The sequence below is a fragment of the Hemitrygon akajei genome, chromosome 16 (assembly GCF_048418815.1).
Source record: "Hemitrygon akajei chromosome 16, sHemAka1.3, whole genome shotgun sequence".
In the NCBI taxonomy this organism is placed as follows: Eukaryota; Metazoa; Chordata; class Chondrichthyes; order Myliobatiformes; family Dasyatidae; genus Hemitrygon; species Hemitrygon akajei.
The window spans coordinates 48,871,467-48,882,583 of record NC_133139.1 but is presented as its reverse complement, the minus strand read 5'-3'; the positions used below and the strand labels follow the sequence as shown (position 1 = coordinate 48,882,583).

The following is an 11,117-nucleotide window of genomic DNA, read 5'->3' as shown; positions in this document are numbered from 1 at the left end:
CTGATTTTCTCTCTAAACAGATGCTGGTTGACCTGGAACATTGCCAGCATTTCAATTCCAAATTTCCAGAATCACAGAAATGCCTTTTTATGAGAAACTGAATACTGAATGTGTACAGCAACAAATAAAAACTTTCTCATGTCATAATATTCTGAAGGCTGGGGTTGTAATTACAATTTATTTGTCAGCATTCATTGCCTTGTTACTTGGCTGCCACTTGTTAATAACTGCTATGTAAAAGTAGATACACCAAACTCTATGTTGTGGTTTATTTTTATTAGTAGTAATGTAAAGAACATGATAAATACACACACAGAAGAAAGGCAAATTAACACCATTTATAACAGGCAGGGAAAGTTTTTAAGAAAGCTAATGAGCAACATCTAATTAGTTTATCCAGGCATTTGAACAGTTTTACAACATGAACACAATCTGAGCACCTTCCACCCTCTGGAGCTTTCAAAGATCGCAGGGGAACCAACGTTGTGGACTTAATACCAATTGCAGCTTCTGCTCAAGTTTACTTGGCATAATAAGGGATATGGGAGAAGAGAGGGTAAGGGGGGAGGGTGAGAGGGGAAGTGTTTACAAGGCTAAGTTGAAAATGCAATCAATTTCACTAACTGGCAGTGCAGCTTTGGCTTGTACTGTCAGCAGCTGGAGAGGTTAGCATAAGGAGACAATGATGACATTGATACTGTTAAGAAATCTCTCCTCTTCTATTGTCTCAACTTGGAGGGGGGGCATGGTACAGAGAAGTTCAGTACCCAGAGCCATGAAGGAGTGTCCTTAACCAGTATAAAAAACTAAGTACATGCTCCAAGTTCATCATGAAGCAGCTATGTCACAAGGTCAACTAACTTTGGTGCATTAGAGGACTTTGGTTTTCTCACATAATTAAAATTAGGGCTCTCAAAAGTGAGATGGCTTCATGGGAATGAGTAGCTTATCCATTAATAAACTCTCCCAAGCAGGCAAACCCACAGAACAGCCATTCCTCATCAACAGCTACATCTGGCTTAAATGTTCATGAAGATGGACAACTATCTTCAAAGACCTTTCCACTACCACTCAAATTTACACAATGCAACTATTCTAGCTATCCATCACAGGCACAAGTCTTTTATAGGTTACTTAACACACACAAAATGGCTTCTTTAGAATTAACAGAATTCAAATGAGGTGAAGGGATCACTAGAAGAGTCCCTCATTTCCCTGGGCTCCCACGACATGCAACTGGAACTAATGGAAGTGGCAGGGTTTATCAGGCATGGCACTCAGAGATAACAAATTATTCATCCAAAACCACAGAGCCATTTCACTAAGACATCTAGTCTCTTCAGGACCAATGATAATTCATGATATTTCCTCTGGAAGTCACACTGATATTCAATGCCTGTGGCATAATTGTTGTAAGAATGGCCAATCTATTTACTAGCCAGCAACAAAAAATTGGCACTGTTTGACTCACTCTGGGTGCAGCAGTAAAGGAAAACAGGGGTTTATACAAACACATCTTTTACTGAACAGCTACCACCTGCAGTGACAAGAAGCAGAAAGCTGACTACCTCACCCTGCAATGATATTCCAGGGCATGTTTAAACATTGCAGTATTTGGCCTTTACTGGTCTTGGGTAAAAAAAATCACTCCAAGACAAAAAAAAAACTTGAGAAGCAAAATGTAGGCAAAGAAATTCTTTTTATTGTTTTTATCAAAAGGAATAGGGATAAAATGGTATGCGTAGACCAGTCTAAATTACTCCAAATCTAGAAACGGAGGCTCAATACACATTTGTGTCTCTGTGACCTGAGACGTCAAGGACACTTTAAGCTATCCATCCAGGTTGCTTTAGGAGTGTGCAATACAAGATCACCACCAAAGGCAGCACTAAGCACATCTCTGCATTAGTGCTGCCAGTTTGCTGGAGGACTACACTAACATCCAAGGACAAAGACTTGCAAACACACCATCGAGAAATAAATATACACCTCCAGACTTAGCACAAATGATTCTATCCTTCCTTTTTCAATTCTCTGAAATATTTTGTTCCTTACTGGGTTACTTCATCTATGGAGAGAGAACCTTCTACAGTATCGCAAGAGAATGAGTTATTGAAAAGCTGTACCTGTGGAGATTACTAGACAACCCCATGCCTATATTGGGCCTACAAAGCAACACACATAGAGTAGTGTTGGCTCATGGTGCTACACCAGTGGCAGCTCCCCACTGTCTCAACCAAATGTGCCCTAAAACTGGCTATTCAGCCAGCAGACGATTCAAAAACTCAATGGGTTCCTGCTTTCATGGCCAGTCTTGGCACAGTCATGGTGGTGCTAGATAATGCAGTCTAACCTAACAATACAAATATACAAAATGTTAAGGATCAATGATAGGATCTACTGATCAATTGCACTCTTTCTAACACTGTATTTAAACATTTATATAGATTTCACACACACACAGTATATATCTAAAAACACAGCAGCATACAAAATATACAACTGTTGACAACACCCCCTTTGAAGTGACCTACTGAGCCAGCCGGTTGTTATCTGTTGTTTAAGGACTTTTATTTTTGATCTCTTATTGTTTTGTACTGACAGAGAGACCACAATCAGCTCTGTTCTGACTGGGGGTGCACATAGCACTGGCTCTGTTTAGCAGTTGTAATGGTATGACAACAATAAAGTTAATACTGTTCTCTTCAAAAATCAAATTAATGCATTTCCTTCTTGGAGACAAAGGTGGGCTGAATTTGAATATTTGATATTGAAAGGCAGACTTAGTGGGAAGAAAAGGTGTGTGATGTGATTGGCGGGGGGATTAGAGGAGCAGCAGAGATTGAGAGAGGCAAGTATTGGTTATTCTGTGGCAAACTGGATCTGCCCTGGGTAGCTACAACTCAGAGCTGAAGTTAGTAATGGACAATAATGCAAAATTCAAACTCCACTGTCTATTGGCCAATTTGAAAGGGCTCCAATGAAAGTTATACTAGTTCTTAAACCTCTGAGGATAACTGTTACATGATAACTATGAATTTTGTTATATTCCACAGAAAAAAAAACAGATTTGGAGGACACTTGGAGAATATTTTCACCCTTGTGAGTATGCTGTTCTTGGTTTTGTAGGTGTATTTCCTTTGTACCTGTCTAAAATTAGATGGGGGTCAAAGGAAGGGTAACTTTCCCCCATCTTGACCATGGGTGTTTGATTTTAATGCAGCACTTGGTAATTGAAACAAAATAATACACATAGCGCATAACTTCCAGGCAATGAAAATGCTACTCACATCAATACACAATTGTTGAGCAAAGAGAACAACATCTGAACTCATCAAGAACATTCAAAGTGAGTGCTTAAAGTTCAAGCTGAAATTCAGGCTGATGGTTTTATTCGCTCAGTTGCTCATTGACAAAGTAAAAAAAAACTTAGCCTACTTATTCATAAGGACCAAGGAGTAAGAGGAAGATTTGATGATGGCATCAGGATGGATGGGGTAGAGACAAGGGGACAAACTGTGCCTGTTTTCCTTTCAGTCCTTGAATGAGTGCATTTAACATGCTTTACCTTCTTCATAAAGTCAGTGTTCTCATAGTGACCTGAAACATGATGAATACACCAATACAATCCATTGAATCAGATCCCTTCTCCCAATCAATTTTCAGTTGCTATCTTGCTTCACTGTGTCCTCAGCTGGTAGTCTACAAATTAAGGGAAAAAGATGGTATTAAAAGGCACCATGAACATTTGTACAGAATCTCAATATAATGTGTAACAAAATATTACCTTGCAAAAAGTCGACTGCAAATTGCATACTTTATAATAAACATGAGAAAGTCTATAGATGCTGGAAATCCAAAGCACACTCACAAAATGCTAGAAGAACTCAGTAGGTCAGGTAGCCTCCATGGAAAAGAGTAACTTGTTGTTTCTGGCTGAGACCCTTTTTCAGTACCTTAAATATCGACTGTTTATTCTTTTTTTTTTACAGATACTGCCTGACCTGCTCAGTTCCGCCAGCGTTTTGTGTGTGATACTTTATAATAACCTTTGTAAATGTGTGGTCTGTACTGCATCAGATCACACTCTATTACTCTTTACAGGTTCAACATGAAACCAAGAGAAACAGAAAAGGTGCTTCTTTCAAATATCTGCAGCTACATGATACCGAACCCTATCCTAGTACTACCAGTTCATCATTCTAATCAAGAGCAGAGCAAACAGGATTGATTTCACCCATGCACATTATATATAATGTCAAGACAACTTAGCATAGTTTGCAATTCTCAGCTTCTGTTCTGTTGGGTTGTATTTCATGATTAATACAGACTTTGCTTTTGGTCCTCTTAAAAAATCTTTTTCTACCCTGAAGGCAACAACAGAATTAAAACAATGTACCCTGGAACTCTTAGCCTGCCTATCGCCTCTCTCTGATGCTCCTTCTGCCCCCTCTTCTTCTTTCCTCTATGGCCTTCTGTCACATTCACCAATCAACTTCCTAGCTCTTTGCTTTATCCCTCCCCCTCCTAGTTTCACCTATCGCCTGGCGTTTGTCTCTCTCCCCTCACCTTTTAAATATACTCCTCAGCTTTTTTTTCCAGTTTTGCCAAAGGGTTTTGGCTCAAAATGTCAACTGTACTTTTTCCATAGATGCTGCCTGGTCTGCTGAGTTCTTTGAGCATTTTGTGTGTGTTGCTCCCTGGAAATTCCTGCACTGTTAATCATGATACAGCACAGGGCGGTGTGCATTGATCCAGCTCACTGCACCTTGGCCAAATCAGAACTCAGCACAGACTGGAGGTCAAACCCTCACAGCTGTTTTTTCTTTCTGGGATATGAGAAGTTACAACACAGTCACAATGGGCATAAATTGGGTCTCTAATTTCACTGTTAGCATGAGAAGTACAAATATGACATTAGTACAGTACAGAATAGAGCAGTCATGTAAATCTCAAAACCTCAGTGCTGCAACTGATTGGGATATGGACTAGGAAGCAACTCCACTCTCTTTACTTCTGAACAGCATCGCTGACAAATTCAAAATTTGAAGCTACATTCAGCATATTTTTGATTGGAAATTCCCGAGGATTTTAAAGCAACTGTAAATAATAATATGTATGCATCTATCAAAAATCTCACTCCAATAAAGAGTCTACTGCCTAGCACTACATCATAAGCATCCCAATACATGCAACATCATGGAATCTACTTGGATCAAATTGCTGCTCGCCATAGGAATTGACATTTGAGATGCCTGTGATGGATTACTTCCAAAAAAATAAGATTAATTAACTGCAGCATTCTGGAACGATAGAAGCAGAAACGAGTAAGTCAACCCTCAATCCAGTCAATTAAATGATAGATCTACACCAGTGGTTCTCAGCCTTTTTCTGCTCGTGACCCACTTGTGGCTTTCATTTACCTCTGTATCCCCCACTCACCATAATATTTGTTAGTTGATTGTTTTTTGATCAACTGTACCAATTATTCTAATACTCAGTCATTTATATTTTAACAGGTTACAGATATATGTTAAATATATTACAGGTGTATATGAAAAATAAGCTATTCTAAAGCTCTGAATAGGATATTTCTAGAAAATTAGTAAATGTTGAATTATAAGTATAATCCCACACGTACTGAAAATACTGTACATGTAAAAATAAAACTAGATTTTTAGATGGTACTTTTTAAAAATAATTTTTTAGGCAAATATTTTAAAAATGCTATTATATATGCAAATTAAATGTTCTGATAAAGAGTGTGTACTCATGAAGATAAGCGAATTGAACTTCCTTTCAAAATATGTTAAGTATCCAGGATTTAATAGAAGCTATAGTGGTAGATGATGATCCAGTGGTGGATGTCAAGCATTCTTGCCTCTCTGCAGTTTAGCCGTTTCTGGCAGATGATGCCACTGCAGTAACTGCAGCCTTCATGTCATGTTTTATAAGCATTATAACACACATGGAACAAGAAGAACATAACACACAGAACAAGTCTCCTGCTGCAGACAGCCCTGCCCAATCTGCAGTTTATGATTTGTGGTTGGGGGTGGATGTGGAGTGGGGCTCAGTGCGCCACCCTGCAGGCTGTGAAAAGCGATTTGTGTGTGGTCAAGCAGGAGCAGAAATTGATGTGCTGCAACCCCCCCCGCCCCCCACACAGGCTAAGCAGTTTTGCTGCCTCATTTGTATCATGTAGCATATTTTCTCATTAATTTCATTCTTGTAATTAAATTACAAATACTCCTTTCTTTCTTATACATTTTGGTAATATTTCATTAAAACAGTGAACTTCTCGTGGCTTGTTCAGAAACTCCTGTGGCCCCCAGTTTCTTGGTTTTTACTTATGACCCCTATGAAATCTGGCAAGGCCCAATGGGGAGCCATATGTAGAGCCATTGATCTACATCATAACTCATTATCTTGACAGCAGGCCCCTTTATTGCCCAATCTAGCAAGAATTTATCTCCAATTATCTGGCCATGCACAATTTTGGGGAAGAGGGTTCAGCATTAACGCAATACTGGATAAGAAAAAAATTTAAGTCCGATTTTAAGTTTATGACTCCCACTCTCCTCACTAATTAATTTCTTCCTTCATCCAAGAATACACCTTCCCAATGTCAACATCTGCCCAATACTTCAAACACTTAGATAACTCATTGAGTTGATCCAATCTGCCTATATAATTTATGGCCTGCATGCTGGAATGGGCGACAACCAGGACAATAGGTTTGATGGACAGACTGAGTGCCAATTGCTCACCTTCTCTTGGTAGAAGTTTATCAGGGTGCGAACAGAAACAGGTGGAGTGATTGTTATGCTTTAGAAACCAGTAAGCTAATTGAAGATGGTGTTGTGGGGTTAGAGGTGGGAGAGGGAAAAGCAACTGGCAGCCCACTAACTGAATAGAAGCATTCTCACCAGGTAACCTCACACGGACATGCCAATGCTTTATGTGAAGTTGGGAGTAGGCAGGTAAGCCCTAGACAAAATCAGTCAAAGATATAATCAAGAAGCAAGTGTTTTTCCTCCAAAATATGATATCTACATTTGTAAAGTTGTGTGTCTTTTAATAAGATCTTCTTCTACACACTTAGATCTGTTTCTAGTTCGTGCATTCTCACGAACACCATCTAAAATTGTTTCCTTTCTGTGGCTGGATAAAAGGAATTTTCCCAACAGATCATTTCAGCTGCTGGCAGGACAATCTGCCCTAAAGCACACCAATTTCCATTCATTTGCCACAGAAGCTTTGTGATTTCTATATGCATTTTATATATCATATAGACCTACAAAGCAAACTTAATGGAGCCACATGGACATGCAAGCCACTTCAGGCCAAAAGGGCGCCACTGTAATGTAGCAGTTAGTGTGACACAATTACAGCTCGGGATGTCAGACTTCTGAGATCAGTTCTGGTGCCATCTCTAATAAGTCTGTATGTTCTTCTTGTGACTGCATGGGTTTCCTCTGGGTGCTCTGGTTTCCTCCCACAATCCAGACGTACCGGTTAGAAGGTTAATTTGTCATTACGAATTGTCTTGTGATTAGGCTACGGTTAAATAGGTGGGTTGCTGGAAGGGCCTGTTCTGCACTGCATCTCCAAATAAAATAATAAAGCATCTCTCATTCAGAACAATCTCAGTTGTATTCAATAACTACATATTCTTCAATAGCTTCATTTTATTTACCTCTTGCAGATCTTCAAATTAAAAGTAACTGGTGCATAGATTATGATACCAAAGCAAACCTAAGCTTCCTTCAAACATTGCCTGGGTCATTAGCTTGCTCTTCAGGCAACCCCTGCCAGAACCACTACATGCTGCAGCACCAGAAACATATTTTATATTTTCACCTGTAAAGTCTGCACTGGCTGTACACCACAGCAATCCAGTTATTTCCCAGACTTCCACCACCTCAAAACAATGATGGGTATAGAGAGGGTAAATGCAAGCAGGCTTTTTTCCTCTGAGGTTGGGTGGGACTATAACCAGAAGTCATGGGTTAAGGGTGAAAAGTTTAAGGGAAATATAAGGGGAAACTTCTTCATTCAGAGGACCATGAGCTGCCAGCACAAGTGGTGAATGTGAACTCGATTTCAACATTTAAGAGCAGTTTGGATAGGCACATGGAAGGTAGGAGTATGGAGGGCTATGGTACCAGTGCAAGTTGATTGGAGTAGGCGGTTTAAATGTTTGGCATGGATTAGATGGGCTGAAAGGCATTTCTGTGTTGTATTTCTTTATGACTCTACGATCCTCCCTAAAATCCCTGCAAAATTCTTTTCTAGCATGTCTATGCAAATCACATTCAAATGCTCCCATCTTCCTTGGTGAAGACTGATGTAAAGTACACATTCAGTAACTCAGCCATGCCTTCTTCATCCCTTCTGCTTTGCTTGAACTGCTTTTCACTACATGTGCAAAATAGCTTATAAACACCCCCATTGTAACCCACAAGAGTTCCTGCCATGGGAGTACAGGCAGTACTGTGTTAGTTACTTAGTTTGGCTACAAATCCTCTCATTCCATTGAAGGAGTTCCAGAAGAATTACTAGGAATACAGCAGATTCCTGTTCTGTGATTCCACAACAACAAAGACAGTACTAGATCCCCAGAGCAGCACTAAAGATTTTCAATTTTCTGTGACAAAGCTCTCAACACGTATGAGGGAGTGGGAGGGCAAAATGAGCAGGAGCAGAGATGGTGAGGGTCTGCTGGCACTAGACAGAGTGATGATAGGCTTGAAGTAGATACAAATGTGCATATCTAAAGAAAACAAGCCATGCATTCAGTATATTTAGAAGAGTCACTTGCAGGTTGTTTGGATTTTTAGACACATAATCAATGATAGTAAATTGGTAGTTTTAACTAAATTCCAGAATATGTAATGTTATGAATGTACCCGTGTTGCACTGCCAGACAAACCCTAATTTTCACTTCACTGCCTACTTAAAGTTTTTGCACCTTTTAAGAAAGACATTCATTATAAATCTGCTCCTTTATGTCGATGTTTGGATTGTTGATCATTTTCCACCTTTGGGTTATTTCAGATCATCCTGCAGTGTTCCCACATTGGATATAATGGATTCTTGAACATATTTTCTCAGTTTATAAACATATTTTCAAACTTACATGGAAAATACTTTAACAATGATGTTATTTTATGCACCCAAAGATAAAACACATCCAGTTCCTTTACACAACCACTTGAGGATAAGCAAGTGGAGAAGATGACCACCCATCCTGGTGTTACTTGCCAGGTTCAACTCATTGGAGGGTCGAACAGTGAACTGAAATCATCAACAGATAAGATACTCTGGGGATTTTTATTATTCCCACTTATTGGAACAACAAACTAGCAAATCAGAAAAGGCCAAATGTAATTGTGTAAATCCACACATCATCAGATCACAGAGTAAAACCAGCTGTAATATTTGAGCTTGGTGTTATTTTAAAGTAGAAAACATTCAATTTAAAATTTAGCAAGTTTTATTTTAAATGGATAAATTAACAACAGTGGTTTAATCATTTACAGCTCCTTTTAACCACTTTTCTTCCTTAACTGTTATTTACACTGAATGTCATCTTTCTAGACGTTTAACTACTTCTTCCTTCTCCTCCCACAGACACTCACAGACTATTTTTCTCCAGCCCAGTTTCCCTGTTTTCCTCAGGTTTGCCTTTGGTTAAAATCCATTCATTTCTAAAACAGACCACTAATTTTACCTTAAATACTAATTTTATTTCTCTGTCCAATCGAATATGCCTGGTACAACTGAGGCAGTTGCTGTGGTACTGGAAGCCTATGCTCCAGGACCAGCTGCACTGCCAGCCATACGGTCACACTGGCATTTATCGAACCATATGGAAATGACCTGTTTGCAAAAAGCAGTACAAATCCAATCTGGCTAAATACTGCCCAGTTTATTCTCAATAACCAGCAAACCATAGAAGGCTCAATGACAGGAGTGAGGTCATAATAACTTACCTTGATATCACAGACGCATATGATCAAATGTTGCATCATGAAATACTGGTGAAACTGAAGACAATGGCAAAGCAAAAACAGACCACTGCCCGGTGTAACATCTCACAGAAAGGGTATTGGTTGTTGTTGTCTTATAACTTTGGGTCATTACATAGGTTCAATGAGCTTCTGTTCCTTCATTATATTGGTGATTCAGAAAAATACTTCTGAAGAAAAGGAAAATTTCTTTGGGCAAGATGGCACCAATGGTGATATTTTGCAGATGGCTTACAAAACTACTGAATGCTCTTTCCCTTCTAACTACACTTCATCAGCTTCTTCTGGACTGTAATTTTCCTTTTATGAATGTATTTTTGGGCTGACCAAATAATCTGGTGCTTCTGTGATCTCCTGGGGAAGTCGGTGTGAAGTGTAGCTACAGCCATCACTGGGGGTATACACTGTGTTGATTCTCAAAGGTGGACCATAAACTTGTGATCTATGCCGATTAAAGCATCAAGCAAGATTAAAATTGATGAGGACAAGAGTGGAAAACAAATGGGCGTCAGTGTGTCTCCCTGCGACTGACCAGTCTCCCTCTCGCTGTTGCCAAGGTGCAAGAGTCTTAGGTCCCACTCTACAAGGTTTGATTGCCTTGGTGATTCGTGTCCGTGGACTCACTTCAGGCTGCTGTTTGATGTTTATTGTCCTCAGCACTGAGCATGCTTTATTATTTGTATGATTTGATTGAGGTGCTTCCGCGCAGTACTGAGTGTGCAGTTGCAGTCTGCCGATCTAACGCGGTGGCTGTGGCCGTGGTTATTAGTTCACTCACTTCAGTGGCTCATGGATGTGAACTCACTTTTGGGGACTCTGTGGTTGGATGTTTAATGCTCTGTGTGCTTTTTATTCGCTTTTTGCTATTCGTGAGATTTTGTTTTTTTTTGCTTTGAATGGTCTTGTTGTGTGGGTTTTTCTTTAAATGGGTTCTATGGTGCTTTGTGGCTGCTTACAAGATGAAGAACCTTGAGGTTGTATACTGAATACATACTTTGATAGTAAACGTAATCTGACAGATAGGAGCAAGGTAATAAACACAATGGGGTGACCGGATTACAGCATGTTTACTTTAATGCTAGG

General features: G+C 39.5%; 1 protein-coding gene across 1 annotated transcript in view; it reads right to left on the bottom strand.

The window, feature by feature from the left end:
• Positions 1-261: 261 nt before the first annotated feature.
• LOC140740034 (AP-1 complex subunit mu-1) overlaps positions 262-11,117 on the bottom strand; it is a 141,742-nt gene continuing 130,886 nt past the window's right edge. The window contains exon 12 of the mRNA XM_073068846.1: positions 262-3,702. Coding sequence (XP_072924947.1) covers positions 3,680-3,702 — 23 coding nt within the window. The 3' untranslated portion in view covers positions 262-3,679. The remainder of the gene's footprint in view (positions 3,703-11,117) is intronic.